The following is a 19400-nucleotide window of genomic DNA, read 5'->3' as shown; positions in this document are numbered from 1 at the left end:
TCCTCGTCCTACATAGGTGTTTGGTCATCTTGAAGGAGGCCGTCCAGAGTGATTTACTAGTTAGGTTTTCGATGTTGGCCTGCATAAAAAATTTAAGCTCTAGATGGTTGTATCACCTGTCGATAGGATCAACGACTAATCAGTGTTCAATTCATATATTTCTAGGAATTCTGTGGATTGGACTAGTTGAAGGATCTACATTATATCTTAGTCAACCTAGTGAAGAGACCATTTGCGTGATTTGTGATGCAACAGGAAATAAGGAATAGTAACACTCCGAACACAGGCAGCGGAAATCCAGTATCAAACCTTTCGAGCGCGCTACGGCAGGTGCATCTGGGCAACAGCAACACAACAACAGACCAGAGTAATATCTCTATAGACTACACTAGCCGCGCGCCGCAGCAGCAGCCGCTGGATGAGCTGAGCCGCGGCGCAGCTGGGGGGCCGGCTGCGGGCGGCGGCCCGGAAGGAAGCAACATGGTCGGGGCGTCGAGCGCTGCGCAGGTGACGGCATTTGGCGGGCCCAGTGTAGTAGACAGCTCGCGTATTACGAAGTTTTTCCAGAACCAGCCCATGGAGGGCTACACGCTGTTCTCGCACCGGTCGGCGCCGAACGGGTTCAAGGTAGCGATAGTGCTGAGCGAAATGGGGCTAAATTACAACACTATCTTCCTGGACTTCAATTTGGGCGAGCATCGCGCTCCTGAGTTTGTGGCGATTAATCCAAACGCGCGGGTGCCAGCCCTGATCGACCACAGCCTAGACAACCTTTCGCTGTGGGAGTCGGGGGCCATCATCTTGCATCTGGCGAACAAATACTACCGCGAGACGGGAACGCCCTTGTTGTGGTCCGACAATCTTGCCGAGCAGGCACAGATAAATTCGTGGCTCTTTTTTCAGACGTCCGGTCACGCGCCGATGATCGGCCAGGCGTTGCACTTTCGCTACTTCCACTCGCAAAAGGTCCCTAGCGCCGTCGAGCGCTACACAGATGAGGTTCGTCGTGTCTACGGCGTTGTCGAGATGGCTCTCGCAGAGCGCCGCGAGGCCTTGATCATGGACCTCGATTCTGAGAACGCCGCTGCCTACTCCGCAGGAACCACGCCACTCACCCAGAGCCGCTTCTTCGACTATCCTGTATGGCTAGTAGGAGATCACATCACCATTGCCGATCTGTCTTTTGTTCCATGGAACAATGTCGTCGACCGCATAGGGATCAACATCAAGGTCGAATTCCCGGAGGTGTACAAGTGGACGAAGCATATGATGCGCCGGCCTGCCGTCATTAAGGCACTCCGCGGCGAGTGACGTGACAAGTTACGGCATCTATCCGATGCTCTCGGGGCTTGTATAGTAATGCCGCTGCCGGCTATGTAATACCAATCTCTGTTTCACGCATGGCTGTGTGGCATCACGCTCCCCACGCCCACAGAGCCGTCTGTCGAGCCGCCAAGCGCGAGACAACCGCGTCTGCGGCTCGCTAGCCCGCGATGCCGCGGGGCCGGGCCTGGCCTGGCCGCTCATTGCCACCCCCACTCACTATGCTTCTACTCCGGAGTTGTAATTACCCGATTAGGATATTACATAGATCAACACAAACATGAGACGTTAGTAATGTGAACTGGGCTGTATGAAAAAATCATGTTTAAATCGTTGAGGTCTCCTGAAAGGGTAATTGGCATCAGATTTAAAACTTTCTATTTACCCATCGCCCTTTAATTAGATTACCTTGCTCGGAGATGCTGGCTACCCATGAACGCATATATAGACGCTGCATGCGCAGGTAGAAATCAGGCTGGGTCGACTCGACAAGCCAAGAACTTCAGCATCTACATCTACAGCAATGCAACTAACGAATAATACCAACAAGGACGAATCAACAGAGAATAAGGATAACTGGATCGCCAAGGGCTACATGTGGACGCCCCAGTGTGTGATCGTTTAGCGCACGCGGCGCCCGCCAGCTGCGACCTTTCTGCGTCTGGCACGCATTCTGCTCTCTCTATAACTCGGCAGTTTTATAAGGATGCCTGTATAATTGGACTATCTAGCTAATAAATGCTACTCTACGTTGGACCTGTTGCGTGTGTGCTCGAGACGAGCGTGAAAAAGAAAGCGGGAACATCGTTTTTGGGCTTGTAGAGGCTAGTCGAGCCCGCGAGAACCACGCAGCAAACGCAGGAATCCCACAGCCAAACACAGTGCATGCGTACTAGCGCCCGAGATCCGAGGCGCCATGGAGACAGGACACCCACCGAGCCTACAAGAGCTCTGCGTGGTGGTGCTGATGCGCCATCACGCGCAGCTGGAGGACATCGGGCACATGCCGTACGCTCTCGTCCGGCGTGTGCTGCTAAAGATGAGCGCGGAGCAGTTGCTGCGCCTGGAGCGAGCAAGCCCCGCGCTACTGCTCGAGGATGAAGAGGCCTGGCAGCAGCTTCTGAAAAAGGATTTTCCGACAAACGTGCACGAGGTCTGGGTCGCGCGGAAGAAGGATGTGTACGAATACTACCTAGAGAGCGTGCGCGAACTGGGTCCGCAGGTACTGGAGGACCGCGCGCTCGTGCGCAGCCTCCTGCGCGCAGCCGTCTGTAAGGACCCTGTGCTGTTCAAGTACCGCGTGCCGTCACGCCAGCTCTACCAGCGCTATGTGCACGAGGACGCCCGGCGGCAGGAGCTGAGCGCTGCCCGCCTACGACAGAGCACGCTGCAATTACAACAAGAGAAACAAAAGACCCGCATCACCCAGCTCGAGGACCCTCTTTACCTCGAGCGCGAGCTCAACGCTGGCCGCCAGCGCGCTGCCCCGCAGCGCTCCTCTATCTACCTGAAGTCCTTTAAAGAGCTCCGTCAGCGCCAAGCCCATTTTCGCAGCGGCGGCTACGACCCCACACAGCGCCGCATCGTGCGCGTACAGACTCCGTCCGCGCAGCCCGCGGCGTCCCTACATCCGCCGCCACAGTCTGCCCCGATGGCTGGCTCCCCGCAAAAGCCCGCACCGCCTGAGCAGCCTTTGGCAGCGTCCCCCACACCAGAGGCACCGGGCCCGCTCGCGCAGCGCCGTCGCCCTTCTGCCCGCCGCCAGCCGCCGCCCGCTTCCCCTGCCAAGCGTCGCTCCGCACTTTTTTCGTCGCCGGCCCTCTCCACACTATTGCCTCAGCAAGATGATACTGACTCAGACACCGGTGGCAGGCCCCCCAAGAAGCCAAGGGTCTATATTCACACGCCGCGGTAGATTTGCACTGTGCTGACTTATCCGTGGCTTCGATGATCTTCTGCTTCTAGTTCTTCGGAACATCCACTCCCGTTCGGAATTTCTTTAATGTTCCGACTTCCGAAAACTGCAACCGGAACCGTTACGTCGAGAATTCCAAAATACTTACTAACGCCAGTTCTCCCTAGCCCTTGAAATAAAATGGGATGCCATCCGAGCTTGCCGGCCAGGCTGCAACTTACATGTAGATAAGTCGCATGCTTCCCAAATTAGGTGAATTTTCTGCACGCAAGGAAAGCATCAGCCGAGAAAGCAGGGTACGCAGCAGCATAGTACTATTAGAAAACCAAGGCAGCCAAAATTCATTTTAAAGTGAACTATAGTCAGGGCTGGTATGGTGCTGTTCAAGCGAACCAAGACAGTGTCCGACGGTGACTGGGATGTGAAGAACCTGATTGCGGTTAGAAAGCCCATAATCGAGCCGGCGCCGGGATGTGTGCCGCGCGCTGAGGAGCCGCTGACAGCGGAGGAAGAGCAAAAATACAAGGAAGTGCTGCAGCACTTCCAGCTTCCGGAGCTGCAACTACCTACGACTGAGAAGCACGCGACAGAGGCGCGGGTGCTGAGCATGGAGGAAAAGGCCTGGTTAACGCGTGAGTGCATGATTAGGTATCTGCGGGCATCGAAGTGGGTCGTACGGGACGCTATTAACCGTATTACAATGTCCATAGGGTGGAGGCGCGAGTTTGGGATTTCCTGCTTCGGCGAGGAGAATGGCGACTCGCTACTCGCTGCAACAGTGTCAGATGAGAACGAGACTGGTAAGGAAGTGGTCCTCGGGTACGACCGCGAGGCGAGGCCGATTCTGTACCTCAAGCCGGGACGGCAAAACACGAAGACCTCCCACAGGCAGGTCCAACACCTGGTTTTCATGTTGGAGCGCGTCATAGACATGATGCCTTCGGGCCAGCACCAGCTGGCCCTTCTAATCGACTTCAGCGACCACGAGGATGTTCCCAAGGTCTCTGGGAATAGCAAAACACCGCCAATAAGCGTTGGGAAAGAGGTGCTGCATATATTGCAGACGCATTATCCAGAGAGACTCGGTAAAGCGCTATTGACAAACATACCTTGGCTTGCATGGACGTTTCTGAAGATGATACACCCTTTTATCGATCCGCTTACGCGTGAAAAGCTCGTCTTCGACCAGCCGTTCGTGAACTTTGTGCCCGAAGAGCAGCTGGATAAACTCTACGGAGGGCTGCTTGACTTCACATATGTCCATGAGCAGTACTGGCCTAGTCTTCTGCAGCGCACTAGGGAGAATCGGGCGCATTACATGGCCCGTTTCCGCGAACTAGGGGGTCATATTGGCTTGAGCGAGTACGCCTTACGGGCGCACGGCGACAAATCCACCTGATCAGTTGTGCTAATATGTCTACGCCACTAGCATAGACTATAGCTTCAGGATCCCACACTATTAGCATATATACAGTTGTAAATAATGAAAACCGTTTGTAACTTCTCAGAATGGCTTTGCACACTTGCGCAGCTCAGTGACCCCTGTGGATGGTGCCACCATGGTGTGCCAGTCTACAGCATACATGAGGCCGCCTGCACCGTTGCTTGCCTTTGCGAAAACCACGCCCAAGTCATTACGTGCTGTCGTGAGGTAGTAGTTTGATCCGTCTCCCAAAGAAAGCACCTGGGCTCTCACAATGTCACCGGGGCGGAACGCTTCTACCATCTTAACTTGGTCTCTATTGGTCGCCCGCACGTCCTGGGATCTGATTATACCCCGGAACGTCTCTCCAAGGTCCGATGGTACCTGCGACATGGAAAATCCTGTATTACCTCCATTGCTAGCGACTATGCCTGAGCCCTTGCTACCAACTCCATAATCTATTGGAGAGTTCGTGTTTTCAACTGCCAGTATCTCAACGTTAGCTCTCTGCAAGGTTATTCTGGTTACTCGGGTCAGGACTACATCTCCCTCCTTGGGCAGATGGTTCGCAAAATCCGTGTCAACACTACTTCCAAGATCCTCCTCGCTAGCTCTTTTAGACACACTGACTAGCATCTTCTTTACCACCCTTCGTCCCTGTGACGCCTCCGTAGTATTTTCTGCCTTTGGGTCGGCTTCTGCGTCCGGCTTGGCACTCTCAGAGCCATCCAACGCATTAGTCTCCTCCCGAAGCTTAACTTTTCCAAGGAGAGTGGCAGCTATGGCGTCTATTTGTTGCCCATTTATGGTATATTGCTGCTGCACTGTCCCAGGCCCCGGTATAAACTGGTATACGAATTCAGTACCATTTTCCTCCACTCCATGGTATATAGGACATATCAGATGCCCTGGGTATACGTCTTTTGGTAGCTTCGACTTAAAATCCATGATTGGAATCTCGATAGAGCTACAAGATCTTATGATGTACCTTCAAGTCTGAATACCAATGCGATGAGTTCATCGTTCATGAATTGGTGATGAACGGGAAATTTTCGACTTCATATTTTTCATCACGTGATGAATCGAGACTGTCGATAATGGCACTGCATAAAGCGGGAGTAGTATGTAATTATAAACACGACTCAATGATAGTATTGTGTGTGTGGACTAAAAAAAATGATCATAAAGTATCAAGAAGCAATACTTACAAGAGAGAAGGTAATATTACATTTATATAAGCACCATATGCATACATTACTCTGTGTAGCTTGCTTGAAGTCAATAGAAATGGGTATAGCATCTTGAATCCTCATGTATCTCCATTTCACTCTTAACCTGGTTCAATTCTTCTTTAATTAGTTGGGCCAATTGAGGGGTGAGCTGATTACACGTAGCAATATCAGGGCGCCTATCGTACTCATCCTCCGTATAGGTATCGTGTAGTAAAATCCTGGTGGAGAAGTGAACAGAACGATCATTGTCGCCCATTGTGTAGCTATTTAATCCGATTTCGCTGTTTAACCTGGGTAGATCATGTGTACGATTAAACTGTGGACCAGTTAGCCCTCTGAACGACATAGATAAAGGCCGATTCACTGCCAGAGATTGCGCTGGAAGGTATGGATCCACTGTCTCTGGGTGCATCTCTTCTCCATCAAGGGCGAAGTGCTCGTTATCTATGTCTTCATCGTAATAGTCCATGGTTTTTAAGCTTAAATCGTGAGTGAGATCACATCCTATCGTTACCCGACGCGGTTCGTCCCCCAAAGGCTCGTGGGCCTCTCTCAGGTATTCACTCGAGGATGTGATGCGTATATCAGCTCTTAAGGTGTCAGATTGCAGAATATCTTTAGGATTCAATGTTTTATATTTTAAATCGCCAGTCCCAAGCTCCAGGTCAAAGTCGACTTCATCACCAAAATCAATAATGTTCGCGAACTCTGCAATATCGGACATGAAGTCAGGATCTGTATTAGGGGGGAGAATTGGGGTTTGTACTGGAGTTACTTTGACTTCTTTAATTTCTTCTTCTTCCTCATCGGTATCCATCGTTAGTTCATTTAGCTTCTCCTGTATTGAGCTAAATGAGAAATTCATACCCTCCTCTCCATCCTTGTGAGGAATGGTTAAACTATAAGTATAGTCGTCCAAGCTTATATCACTCGACTTCGGGATGCCATCTAACGACTCGAAGGTCCCGTTTCTGAGGATGCTGTTTGTAGGAGATTTCGTTAGGTCAGGGGTAGATAATATCACTTCAGAAGCTTCTGTAACAAACATGCCCTCGTTTTGAGCCTTGATAGATATATTGTCGGTGAGTGATCTCCGGTATGAGGCCATCGAATTCCTATTAGACTTGTGGGATCGAGAGCGTTCCATTGAAACGATAGATTCGACCTCAAGAGGATTCAATGATTTAGGGAAAACTGCTTCGCCACTATCTACCTTATGCATGTTTTCTAGGAGGGTGGAAGAAGGGCTTTCTGCCCTTGGAAACCCAAGAGCTGGCTTAGGCGTCATCGGAAGTTCTTGTTTAGGCGTTGTCTGTGCTGTTGAATACGAAATTGAGGTCCGAGATTCCTTATTATATTTCGAAGGCGTCTGTTGAAATAGCGCGTTCGGATCACTGATATCAATTCTAACCGCAACATCATCGTTATCCTCTAGAATTGGTCGCGTGACAGTCCTCTTCTTTGTGTTCAGACTTTCGCGAAGCTCTCTAGATATATTCTCGGTCGACCTATTGTTGTCCTTGTTCCTCTTGAAGGTACTGAATAAACTGCTACTGCTGTATGACTTTTTGGTCAGCTTAGTCGCGGAAGTCAAAGATTCCTTAGAAGCTGATTTGGTGACGGAAAATGTAGAAGATGTTGGGATCCCAGGCGGTTCGCCGGAAGCATTACTTTCAGCCAATGATGCAGCAGAACTCTTCCTTCTCAGGAAAGAAAACACACTTCTCCGCTTTCTTTGCGTTTTCTCGGGGGTGGCATCTCCCTTGGGCTGCGACATAGAGGGGAACCTTTTCTTTAACATAGAAACAGCACCCGATCCGCTGGAGTTTGCTTGATCGGTAATAGTGCTCGTCACAGACCTCGAGCGCACCCTGTTTATTGTCCGAGATAACATAGAACCGGCTTGAAAACTTGATGCAATAGATCCATTGTCGTCAGCTTCAAGAACAGAGTTATGTCTCAAGTGCGTCTGTGAGTGTAAGGCATGTCCTCCCAGCGGTTGGCGGCTCCGTAATGCGCTTTCAACTGAGCTTCGCTCCACTCGTGGCGCACCTGGCAGCCCATCATCCTCTCCATCCTCCTCAATCGTTGTTCCCAGCAGCGTGCTGGACCGCGACCTCATCTTCTCTTCCGCCTGCTTGCTCTTCTCGCTTAGAATACCGGCCAGCGCACTCAGCGACGGCGACGCTGTCATGAAAGCCTGGGTCGCCGTCTCCTCTCCATCCTCGCACTCGTCATCCGAAAATCCTACATCGTGCAGGCTGCTCTCCCACGTCGACTCATAGAACGTCTCCGTCCCTGTTCCGTGACTGCCCGCGCCCCTCTCTCCGACGTCACCCTCCAGCAGGACCGAGTTGCGCAGGCTCCGTGCATGCCGCACATTATCATTCGACTCTGACGAGTAGAAGTCCCCCATCTTGCCTCTGGCGTGCCCGCTGCGCCTCCACGCCCGTCGCACTTTACCGTTCGTCTGGATATCACCTGAGATACGTCGTCACCGCTAGACCCTGCTGCAATTGCTTCCAAACGCTCTGCAAAGGTGCCCGATATCTTGATTCTTTTGCGCAGTCTCTGGCTATTGAAGACTCCAAAGCAGCCTATAGTACTCAGGCTAGTGCACTCGACCGTCTCTAGATTCTTTGCGCTGTTAATTACATGTTGCAAGAGTTAAAACGCGAAAATTATAGACAGATTTTATAGATGTCCGGATAAATATAAAATGTGTACTCGTTAATGGAACTACTAGGCATCGGTGCTGCAGAGACCTGCAATGGAAAAGCTGCTGCATCCTTTAAGACCTTGGCGTTGGCATATTGTGTAGATGCAGGTAAGGTGTTGCTCAGGAGCTTTACATGAGAATACAGTCCTTGTCGCCGCCATCCTTGCGCTTCATTTTGTAGAAGTTAACACGCTTGTTCGCTGAAGGGCTGTCAACTTGCTTGGAGGGCAAAGACTTTGGACTGCTAGACGCAGGTGACACTGAGGGGGAGATTGCAGGATGGTGCGGTGGAACAAGGGAGGGGGCCGTGGCCTTCTGGGCAGGTATCGAGAGCGCAGGAGGATTATGAGCTGGGGTTTCGGCCTGTGGGATCTCTGCAGGGGTTAGAGGAGCCTTTGTGGTCGGGGTCTGCTCGATGAGGTTGGGAATAGGGAAGATAATCTCCTCTTCCATGTGGTTGAGCTCCAGCACCGGGTCGATGCCGAACTGCAGGATGCTGTTGGCAAGGTACGAGTACAAGCGAGACCAGGTCTCTGTAAGTTCGATGGTGCAATAGATGCCGAAGCGATCCTGGATCGTCTTTAGGAACGCGATGCCCATGAGCTCAAAGTGTGGCGGCTCGATGCCGAGAATGCGGTTGTGGCGCTTGCCAAGGTCACTCAGATACCCATCCATGAGGCTGAGGTTCTCGAGATGGCTGATCGCGGTGGTCAGCACGCCTGCGTATGCTACCGCCTGGTGCTTAATGGAGGGATAAAGCTTTTCAAGGTTGGCGTCCATGTCAAGCAGGTTCGCATAAAATTGCGCACAGAAAAGCGAACTGGCAATGGTGTTGGTGTTCACATTGTCTAGTGCGGGCGCAGGCGTTGCTGGCTGGCTGACCATACTGGCAGCGCCACTACTGAGGCTGGGCGCGACAGACGAAGCTGTCGTCGACGCTGGCCGCCTCTGCGCGCTGGGAACGCCGGCAGCTGCCGCAACGCCCCCGGGCTGCGATGTTGCTGGTGGTTGTGGCTGCTGTACCGTGGGCAGCTTATCCAGCTTGCGGAACAGTGCAGTCGTGCGCTCCGTGCTGATGTCGTCTGTCAGCATCATAGTCCATGAATTGCGAATCAGCTGTATTTCCCGCGGCGAGAGGTTCAGCACGATCTTATAGCGGATGCGGTCGATGATGTCCGACCCCAGCGAGTCTCGCGTCGACAGCTTCGTCAGGCGGTCAGACTCCTCCTGCGAACTGCCCGGGAACGTTTTGACTGATGATGTGTTGTTCGTCACCGTCCGCTTCAGTGACATCGAGTCGAAGTAGTCCTTCTCGGCGCTGCTCGTGTCATATGCAGAATCGCCCAGAGAGTCGTTGATCGAGCTCAGCTCTGCTGGGATGAACGAGATCTGCGACCTGTCCAGCGGGTTATACAGCGTGTTTCGAGTTTCTGATGACATCGTAAACTTGCGACTTTATGTCCCTGTATTCTCTTTCTTGTTTGCAATGTCCTGAAATGAGCTAATTAGACGTAACGCTTAAAGCAAGACAATCGATGCGCTATGAAAATATCGAGAAATCGGTGATAACTTGGGTTATAATGCCTTTTTCGGTATTCCTGAGAACTGGCGTGGCAACTACGACCGCGCGCCTGTGGAGATCTGTAGTATGTTCTTTATTATAAATTATAGGTTTTTTTTGACAGCGATCTGCGGGCTCGATCATATCGAAGCTGCTCGGCGATGGCCCGCAAAAGGCACAAGTAGTATGTACAGCGACATAATAGTCGGAATGTAGCACTAGGATGCAGCACGGGGTGCATGTAAGCAGCATATGCAACGCGGAGCGCGGGGCGCAGAACTAGGGGGTATCTAGCTCGTAGAGCAGGCCAGTGCACTGGCAATAGCGGGAATATAGGGCGGTCCAGCGTTTGGTGACGATAGATGTCTCGAGGATGGTGTTGTTTTTAGCCACAGGATTGCCGGCACGGGTGACGCAGCCGCAGCGTACACAGCGCTTGATCCTAACCAGAGCGGACATGTCCACCCACTCACTGGATATGTCGTCGTAGTCCAGCGGAGAGAAAGAGCTGGAACCGCGGCAAGCGTCGGGGAGGATGGCGTCATCAACCACTAGACCCTTTTCAGGGGGCTGGAGCAGGTTTGCGACAGAGGGGTGGAAGTGCTGGTGGTCGAAGATACGCAGGTTATGTGTGGAGGCAAAGAAAACCTCAGCGAGGTTGGTCTGTGCGAGAAGAGCGGAGCCGGCGAACGATAGCAGGAACTCACGGACGTGGCCTAGGGCAGGCGGTATTTCTGCCTTCACCATAAATGATGGCTCGCGGTCCATGGACTGCGCGCCGTGGTCGTCCAGAAGAGACAGAAACTTGTTGTTGATCTCGTTAAGGAAGACCTCGAACTTCTCAAGGTTAACAGGGCTATCACCCAGCGCCTTGCGGAGAAAGCGCGACGACTCATTGAGGACCGTGTACGTAGTTTCTGGGAACTTTGTAATGAGGCCGATCATATTTTTGAGTTCCAGGATGACCTTGAGCATCAGGTGACGTGTAGTTATGCAGGATAATATCCCCAGCACGAGGCTATGGGTGTTGTCCATGGGGTTGTTTACGAGCATTATCAATTGCTGGGTTAGAAAGGTGACGAATGACACAAACCAATTTACCGATGGTATGAGAGAATAGATCAGGTCTTGTTTGGAAAACGCAAACTGGAACGCTCTGCCGTTGGGTAAAGAGTTTACTACTGCAGTGTGCTGGATCATGGCATGGACATTGCGTGCTACGCCATTCATGGCCAAGTTGATGCTTCTGAGTTTCATCGAGGCATATGCCATAGAATAGACGTTCTTGTTCTTCAAGTGGGAACCCAGTTCCATTTGCAATAGAAATATCTTCTGTATGGCCTTAGACTGCAGCAACTTCTCTAGGATTTCCTTGGGCCCGTCAAAGTGTATACCATATAGACTGAGGATTGCACCGATGACTGACGCAATGAAGTTCACGGCCCGTTCCTCGCTGAGCCGCTGTAACCTAAAGACATGGGTCTTAGCTGCGATTGCCAAGTCCTCCCCACTATGAATCATGTTATTAAATCGCACAAACTCAAATGCAAAAGCAGTCGCGTGCACGATATCTCTCGAGGGATCGGTCAGAACACTCTGTTCTAGCGCATAAAATGTAGGTTGTGGCTTGCACTTCAGCTTTAGTATTATACCTCCAGATGAAGGTGAGATTGCGCACCATTCAATCGCGTCTGCCGGGGGGAGGAGCGGGTAATTAAATCCGCTCCCGAATATTGAAATAATAGTATCCTTTGTATAACCGCCTATCTGTTTAGCATCTGCTGTCTCGCTTTCTACTGCCCAAGTATGCCTGTTGTAAAGTTGGAATCGTCCGTTATGCAGTCTAAAGCACACAAGTGCGTCTAATGAATGTGATTGGATATCCATGATTTTCGAATCAAAAGTAAGATCTTGAACATGCTTCATACTATAGCGCAGCACACTATGGTTGTTGTGTAGTGCAGTTATGGCGAGGCCAAGTGAAGACAAAAATACCATATCTGGGTTAGATAGTACCATTTGGAACCTCCTCACGAGCGACCTTTCGGTGCCGAGAATATTATACGAAATCAGAATCTCAGGCCTTGTACCAGGCAGTGCAGTCTTTGATATAACATGGAAGTTCTCTAGCTTCAGTAGCTCACCATTGGGACCCAGGGCATCGGGCCTAACCCGCAGTATATGTCTGAGCGTTAACTTGGGATCATGAAACATAGCTTGATTTGTGGTATTTACATTCCAGTTTATCAACAACTCGTAAAACGCAAAGCTCTTCGCCACATTAGAGAATACACCAATTAGAAAGCATTGCTCCTTGTCCGTATGTGCAATTTGTGCGTATTGTAGCCACTCTGATTCCTTGTCCTTTGAGAGCTGCAACGATATCTTTTTAAAATCTAATGTGTTAGAGAACTGGTACCATAAATCTATATATCCGTTCCTTCTTATCGCAATGCAGGCGCTCTTTATGGACGCTGGATGGAATACTCCGTAAGGGGGACACTGATGCATCTGGTTCTTGAAAATATTATTGGTACGGTCCCGCTGGGCAGCAACTTGTGCAACGCTGGGTTTCTGGTTCCCTATCCATTGAAAATCCAGGATGGTCGAGTAGTACTCTTTTTTCGTATGCTTCCGCTCCACCTTCGGCGTGGCATCCTTTTTCGGCACGGATTCCAGTGGGAGGACCTGGTTATGGATCTTGAATATGTTATCTTGGAATAGCACCGAAAGCCGGTCATATGCACCGTTCCCGTTAAGCCCTTGGCCTGCAGCCAGTACTGTCATGTTTCCCAACTCATCACATACTGCCAGCAGCTCCCCGTTAAGGAGGCCCCAGTTGTTCCAGTGCATGGAGCGCAAATCGTGGAAAAATAGCGGGCTCTTGGGATTCCCATTGCTACTCTGGTCTTCATGGAGCTGAGGATGGATCACATACTTTTTAGGTGGATGGAATCGCCAGTTGCTACCATTCACCGTTTCCAAAAAAGTGATACAAAGATTGCCGTCTTGGCTCTGGGCATCACCATAAGCAATAAGTCCTATCTTTGACCACGAAACAGCGGTAGTCGAGCTCATCAAGTGCTCCAGATGCATTTGTGTACCGTTTTAGCGATTACTGAACTCCCGGAACTGGACACTTTTCTATAGTGCGCTGATTATTAAAAGCTAATGAATCGAATGCAACCGATGAAAAAAAAGTACAGATATCAAGGCCATCCAACTTCGGTGAATCTTGGATCGAAGAGAGACACATCTGATGCAAAGATAAATGCAGCAAACACAGTAATAAAATCAACATATATATATTGTGGCGATTGCCGACCGATAGTAGCTATAAGGATAGCTGGGCGTATCCACCTACATTGAGGGCCTTTATAATCTTAAAATGCTTTTTTTGGAATATATAATGCATACAAAAGTGTTCTTACTTCGTGTACTTGTGATTTGCACCTTGCTCAGACTGTGGAATCCCCTCATCACCAGCTTCAAACGGATTTTCGGCTATGGTACTGAGGCTGCGATCATTTTTTGAGTGTGGGGCCGCGGTTGCTGAACCAGTATCGCTGGGGCTTTCCGGGGCCTCTAGATCGGAGAGATCAAAGTCAAAATCATTGAGATCATTATCGCTCAGCATCCGCGCAGTAGGATCATGGTTATCAACAGTTGAGTCGTATTCAGAATCGGTATCTATTATATCAAACTCAAATGCCTCAGCGCGGGAGCGCCGTATGCGCCGTGTCTTGGAGAAGAAAAACAGATAGAGGACGAGGATGACGGCACCTACGACGAATATCATGAGGTAATAATTTTTTGCATGATGAGTGGGCACTATTTTGCTCGCCCCGGTGTTGAGTTCGTCCTGCGATGTGCTCGTGCTATTTGGTGTGGAGGTGGAAGAGACAGGCTCATCTGAAGTTCCAGTAGGCGTATCCTGCAAGTCCTCCTGGTCATTCCCAAATTCGGCTGCGACGGCCTTTGAAGCATCAATTGACTCACCAAATAGCTTCAAGCGCCATCCTTTAAGATGAACAGTATTCTTTTTTGACGTTGTCCGCACTTGTAATTTCCAGTCGCCTTCTCCGGCGTAGCCCCAATGCGCAACTGACATAAATGTCCAATTTCTAAAACCAGCGTGAGACTTGTCCTTTTTCCGCACCACCCCTAAATGAGAGATATGGTTATTAGGAGCAATCAGGTCCACGGTCGTAAACCCGCGGATACTAGCCTCGATGTCAACCGTGACAGTGACGTGTTCTACACGCTTGAGGTTAGCCTTATCAAGTGCATCACGTGATACAGAAGTAGTAGAATCAATGTATACGTCTGGTGTCGCAATGGTCTGGTTGGCTATAATAGTTGGGTGGTAATACCATGCCTGGGGATTGACATTTTTCCAGCTTTTGGCGAGTTCCACGATATTATAAGCATCCAGTTTTCCGTAGCCATATTTATGCGAGTAGCGCCTGCCGAGTGAGCCCTCTTGCCAGTCGCTGTCATCAGGATTCACCTCAATTGAAGTTAAGATAGTCAGGTATTGTACATCTCTCCAAGTCAAATTTGGGTTCACCTGAAGGAGTAAAGCGTAGACGCCGGCGGCTAGTGGGGCGGCAGCTGAGGTCCCCCCATGATGGTCAAAGCACTGGCCGTTAACATCAGTTGTACGAATAAAATTGCCTGACCCCGAAGAGTGCGCAACGACTAGTACTGCCGAGCAACTCTCCGCGTATGTAGGATGGAGACCTCTGTGGTCGAGCGCACTAACAGTAATTGAGTAAATGGAATTGGTATATCCATCATAGTTGCAATTGTCGCCAAGCGCCCCGCCATTTCCACTGGCAAACACATATAGGGCACCCTTCCGGTCTCTGCCTTCTGTCACACCCCTGATGATAGCCTTCTTTACAAGATCACTCGGAGCCTGCAGCTCTTCCCCATTGTCAGTCGGACCCCATGAACAGGAGTAGATGTCATTGATATCCAACCCGTAAACTAGCGAAGCTGCTTCATCCTCAGGAGTAATATCCTCCGACAGAATCCGAATCCCCGAGACTTTGCTATTAAAAGCTACTCCCAGTCCACAGAACTGATTTTTTGCCGCGGCAATTTCTCCTGCGCAGCGCGTACCATGAGTGTCATCGCTTAACATCGGTTTTGGCAGCGCTGTGTTTGAATTGAAGTCCCAGGATCCCTCTGCACAAAAATTATCCTTCAGGTCCTCGCTCTCGTAGTCCAGCCCATCGTCGACAACTGCTACAACTATCCCATGGCCCGTAATGTTCTTTTGCCATAATCCCGTGACATTCATGTCATTTTTGGGATATCGCGTGTTCAAAAGATGCCACTGCTCATCAAATAGCGGATCCTTGATGTTCAGTTCTTTCTTCAGTACCGCGCGCTGCGACAATTGGTCCCCCAACTCCGCGTCGCGGATCGGCATCCGCTTCGCTAGGCGGTGCGGCACCAGCTCATGCCATGCACGTGCTCCGCCGGCCTTGTGCTGCACCTGGGCTCGCGGCTGCAATTCGCTTCGCACGCGTGAAAGAACATAGTGCCGCTCCAGCCCTCGCACTGCATGTTCGAACTGCCACCCCGGATGCGCCTCCAATAGCTCCTCCAGGCTCCCATCTGCTTCCACCGCGAAATACTCCCTGTTGATATGGTCTTTGGCCGGTACAACCTGCCCGGTAACATACTGCAGTAGCGGCAACAGGCCCGCAACTGTTGCAAACCTCATTTCGCAGTATGTAATGTAATTCGAGCCTGACAGGTGTCAAGTGGAGGCTGAATAGTCCCAGGATTCGCTGTCTTGCGGAACGAAGCAATGGCTCCGGCTTACCTCGCCAATATAGGCATCGTGGTTTTTCCCGCATGCAGCCTCTGTTCAATTTGCACGTGACAACATAGGCATATGACAGAAATTCTAATGATATACACATTACGAAATCGTCTATGTAGGCCTTATTGGGCTAGGGCACCCATTGGGTCCCAGATTGGTAGCACGATCGGCTTCTCCTCTTTAGTTTGGAACTTGGCGGCCAATTCCTCTGGGAGTTCGTCGATGTCAACCACGATCTGGAAAGAGTACTCCTCGAAATACTCCTGCGTCATGACAAAGTATCCGTCCTTCCCGATATCCTTGCCCCAGGAGTTTTCGACCTTGTAACGGATGGGCTTATCTGCGCTGTCCACGTGGACGCCGGTGATGAGCATAGCGTGGGTCATCAAACTCTCGCCGTAGCGTATCCTAGAGGCCTTGTCCTGGGTGAACTCGTAGCCAATGCCACGGTAGTTCCACAACCGGGTGTCTAGTACACCGTGCTGCTTGGACATAAACTTGGGCGTGTGTGAGCCGAAGAAGACAGGGCGCTTGTTGCGGAGACGCTTGACCACCAAGGCGGATAGAGTGTCGTTGTCGACGTTGAGGTAGCGGACCTCGTCACCACCAAGGACGTTGCCCAAGCGGTCGATCTTGATCAAGGAGCCGTAAGGGTGTCTAGGATCGTTGATGAGGGAGACAGGTTTGGCGATGTCGAGGCCCGCATGTTCGCGGGCAAACTGGAGCGGGGTCGTGAACAAGGACTGAGTCTTGCCGTCTTTATCGGTATACTCCCAGGTGAACTCCTCGTCGGGACGGTAAGGTGGCAGGTCCATGAAGAGAGACATTAGGCGCACAAGCTCCTTCTGCATGGAGGTGCGGCGCCCAGAGACGTCCTCCCCGCGGGCGGCAGCCTCGCGCAATTCCTGGCCGAACTCGCGGAGCTTGGTGGTTAGCAAGCTGTTCCACTTGGCCGAGTTGGTCGTGGAGAATGCCAAGTCTGCGTAGAGGTCCTTAGGTAACACACCGTATTTGCGGACCAAATTCACGAACATGCTGTATTGCCCGCCGTCCTGCACGGGCGACGTGAGCAAGTACTGGACCAAGCGCGACTCCACTTCCTCGTTGGCAGTGTCGACAATCTGGTCCAAAAAGTAGTTCGCCTTCTCAAGCTTGTCGTAGAAAAACAAGTATGCCTGCGAGAGCTCAAACTCCTTTAAGTTAAGCTTCTGTGCAACGTTGAGGCGCAACTCGTTGGTGGCCGCGAACAACCAGCAGCGCCCGGAGGACCGCTGGTTTGTCACAGGCCCAACCTCTTCCGAGAGCCCCACATTGAAAACGCGAGGGTAGTGCTTTAGCAACTGCGTCTTGTCAAGCAAGACCTCGTCGGCGTTGTAGTTCTTGAGCACCGTAGACGCCAACCCGTGGTTGATGTCCGCCTTCAACTCCTGGTCCCATCTAGCTAGATCCGTAATCTCTATCGACATTGCTCTGTATCTGTTTGGTTGTCTTACTGATGTCGTTAGTCCTCTTCTGAGCGCACGAGCAAATGTCTGACCTCTACGAGAAACGGATGCAACCATCTTTTGGCTGCTGAGCTACTTATATACAGTCGGCTGTCTGCCATTTCTTGGAACGGCTCGCCTTTTTCGTCAACATAATCCGCAAGGTTGCCTTTATCTCTGAAAAGAAGAGGAAACTTTACAAGAAACTGAATTCTGCGGGTGCAAGCGGAGATATCATAAGCCCAGGTCCTAGAACCTTGGCAGTGACTGTTGCGTCGGTGTTTCTTCTGCAGATCTAAGTTGAAATTAAACAAAATGGTAAAATATTCATTACGGACGGAGGCGCATTTTCCTGTCCGGTATCCGGATAGTACCTTCGTCTGTCCGGAAATTTCACAGCATGAGTAATACGACCACAGGTGATTCTGCTTGATAAGTAACTGGACAGGAGAATCGTAGCTTCTAGCAGCTGGGCGTAAGTATGAGTGCGAAACTGTCAGAGAGTGACCTGAACGATTTTATAGGCGCCCAGGTGGCCTGTGTGAAGCCTACTCGGACACTGCACACGGCAGACGAGGGCGATGAGGCACTGGAGGTGGGGAAAGAGCCACAGGAAGCCACAAAAGTGTCTATTTCGCTGCAGGACTGCCTCGCGTGTGCGGGGTGCATCACGTCCAGCGAAGAAATCCTTCTGAGCCGGCAGAGTCACGGCGTGTTTCTGGAAGCCTGGCGCTCACTCGCGCCAAAGGCATTGGCAGTGAGCGTGGCGCCGCAGAGCCGGCTGTCGCTGGCACAGCACTTCGGGTTATCGGTGGCTGAGCTGGACCAGTGCCTGAGCGGCGTTCTGGGCAGCTACTTTGGCGCCAAATACGTCGTCGGCACGCAGCTGGGGCGCGAGCTCTCGGTCCAGCAGACCAACGCTCGCCTCGTAGAGCGGAAGCAGCAGGGCGTGCAGGGCCCACTGCTGTGCAGCGTGTGTCCCGGTTTTGTTCTGTATGCGGAAAAGACGAAGCCTGGCCTTGTGCCGTACATGCTGGACGTCAAGTCGCCGCAGCAGATCACAGGCGCGCTGCTCCATGCTGCAGACCCCAATATATACCACCTTAGTCTGATGCCGTGCTTTGACAAGAAGTTGGAGGCCGCGCGCGAAGACTGCGCGCGCGAGGTGGACTGCGTGCTGACCCCGCGTGAGTTTGTGGCGCTGCTGGACGAACTCCAGCTCGATCTGCACAGCTTCGCCGGCGCGGCTGTCCCAATTGCGCAGCTGACACCTCCAGGCTGGGACCCGCGCGTGAGCTGGTGCTCGTCTGCGGGCTCCTCCTCTGGCGGTTACGCATACCAGTACATTCTACACATGCAGCGCCTACACCCTGGCTCCACCATCGCAACGCAGGCCGGTCGCAACGCAGACCTACTGGAGCATCGCCTCCTGGCTCCGAGCGGCGTGCTCCTTGCCTCGGCGGGCGAGCTCTATGGCTTCCGCAACATCCAGAACCTTGTGCGCAAGCTGCTGTCCCCCGCTACAAAACGCAGTGCCAAGGTTGTCCGCCGGAGACTCCCGCAGGCCAGCCCCGCGCCTCCTGCGACAGATCCGTGCAACGCAGACTTCATCGAGGTGATGGCCTGCCCCTCAGGCTGCATCAATGGTGGTGGGCTACTCAACGGTGGGCTCGGGCCCTCGCAGCGCAGGGATTTGGTCTCCCAGCTGAACGAAGGATACGCCCGCTTACCTACTCTGGATATACCCATGCCGACCTACTCGCAGCCTTCCTATATCTACAACCTGCGCCCGCTTGCACCGACAGACGATGTCCTTACTGTGGCGAACGCATGGTAGCCCCGCTGTACATAGCATACATATCTACTGTAAATCACCCATATACAATGCACCTGAAGATGGCACC

The 19400-nt window shown here is 51.7% G+C and overlaps 11 protein-coding genes across 11 annotated transcripts; 5 read left to right on the top strand and 6 right to left on the bottom strand.

The window, feature by feature from the left end:
* Positions 1-246: 246 nt before the first annotated feature.
* Positions 247-1311, top strand: URE2 (glutathione peroxidase; the record flags this gene model as incomplete). The annotated part of the gene is made up of 1 exon (NM_208105.1): positions 247-1311. One exon carries the CDS (start codon positions 247-249, stop codon positions 1309-1311), a length of 1065 nt encoding a protein of 354 aa, NP_982752.1.
* Positions 1312-1846: 535 nt separating this feature from the next.
* On the top strand, positions 1847-1948 carry AGOS_ABL196C (mating pheromone a; the record flags this gene model as incomplete). The annotated part of the gene is made up of 1 exon (NM_208104.1): positions 1847-1948. The coding sequence occupies one exon, from the start codon at positions 1847-1849 to the stop codon at positions 1946-1948; it is 102 nt and encodes a 33-aa protein (NP_982751.1).
* A 291-nt stretch (positions 1949-2239) lies between these two features.
* ELA1 (elongin A) lies at positions 2240-3238 on the top strand (the record flags this gene model as incomplete). Its single annotated transcript, NM_208103.1, has 1 exon — positions 2240-3238. One exon carries the CDS (start codon positions 2240-2242, stop codon positions 3236-3238), a length of 999 nt encoding a protein of 332 aa, NP_982750.1.
* A 373-nt stretch (positions 3239-3611) lies between these two features.
* PDR16 (phosphatidylinositol transporter) lies at positions 3612-4637 on the top strand (the record flags this gene model as incomplete). Its single annotated transcript, NM_208102.1, has 1 exon — positions 3612-4637. The coding sequence occupies one exon, from the start codon at positions 3612-3614 to the stop codon at positions 4635-4637; it is 1026 nt and encodes a 341-aa protein (NP_982749.1).
* A 105-nt stretch (positions 4638-4742) lies between these two features.
* Positions 4743-5609, bottom strand: CSL4 (exosome non-catalytic core subunit CSL4; the record flags this gene model as incomplete). The annotated part of the gene is made up of 1 exon (NM_208101.1): positions 4743-5609. One exon carries the CDS (start codon positions 5607-5609, stop codon positions 4743-4745), a length of 867 nt encoding a protein of 288 aa, NP_982748.1.
* A 330-nt stretch (positions 5610-5939) lies between these two features.
* BNI4 (Bni4p) lies at positions 5940-8309 on the bottom strand (the record flags this gene model as incomplete). The annotated part of the gene is made up of 1 exon (NM_208100.1): positions 5940-8309. The coding sequence occupies one exon, from the start codon at positions 8307-8309 to the stop codon at positions 5940-5942; it is 2370 nt and encodes a 789-aa protein (NP_982747.1).
* Positions 8310-8741: 432 nt separating this feature from the next.
* AGOS_ABL201W (uncharacterized protein) lies at positions 8742-10052 on the bottom strand (the record flags this gene model as incomplete). Its single annotated transcript, NM_208099.1, has 1 exon — positions 8742-10052. The coding sequence occupies one exon, from the start codon at positions 10050-10052 to the stop codon at positions 8742-8744; it is 1311 nt and encodes a 436-aa protein (NP_982746.1).
* Positions 10053-10452: 400 nt separating this feature from the next.
* On the bottom strand, positions 10453-13269 carry SIN4 (Sin4p; the record flags this gene model as incomplete). Its single annotated transcript, NM_208098.2, has 1 exon — positions 10453-13269. The coding sequence occupies one exon, from the start codon at positions 13267-13269 to the stop codon at positions 10453-10455; it is 2817 nt and encodes a 938-aa protein (NP_982745.2).
* A 331-nt stretch (positions 13270-13600) lies between these two features.
* KEX2 (kexin KEX2) lies at positions 13601-15910 on the bottom strand (the record flags this gene model as incomplete). Its single annotated transcript, NM_208097.2, has 1 exon — positions 13601-15910. One exon carries the CDS (start codon positions 15908-15910, stop codon positions 13601-13603), a length of 2310 nt encoding a protein of 769 aa, NP_982744.2.
* Positions 15911-16134: 224 nt separating this feature from the next.
* On the bottom strand, positions 16135-17574 carry LAP3 (bleomycin hydrolase; the record flags this gene model as incomplete). The annotated part of the gene is made up of 1 exon (NM_208096.1): positions 16135-17574. One exon carries the CDS (start codon positions 17572-17574, stop codon positions 16135-16137), a length of 1440 nt encoding a protein of 479 aa, NP_982743.1.
* A 403-nt stretch (positions 17575-17977) lies between these two features.
* On the top strand, positions 17978-19333 carry NAR1 (iron-sulfur cluster assembly protein NAR1; the record flags this gene model as incomplete). Its single annotated transcript, NM_208095.1, has 1 exon — positions 17978-19333. The coding sequence occupies one exon, from the start codon at positions 17978-17980 to the stop codon at positions 19331-19333; it is 1356 nt and encodes a 451-aa protein (NP_982742.1).
* Positions 19334-19400: the final 67 nt, after the last annotated feature.

The sequence above is a fragment of the Eremothecium gossypii genome, chromosome II (assembly GCF_000091025.4).
Source record: "Eremothecium gossypii ATCC 10895 chromosome II, complete sequence".
Classification (NCBI taxonomy): Eukaryota; Fungi; Ascomycota; class Saccharomycetes; order Saccharomycetales; family Saccharomycetaceae; genus Eremothecium; species Eremothecium gossypii.
This window is presented reverse-complemented; position numbering and strand designations above follow the sequence as displayed.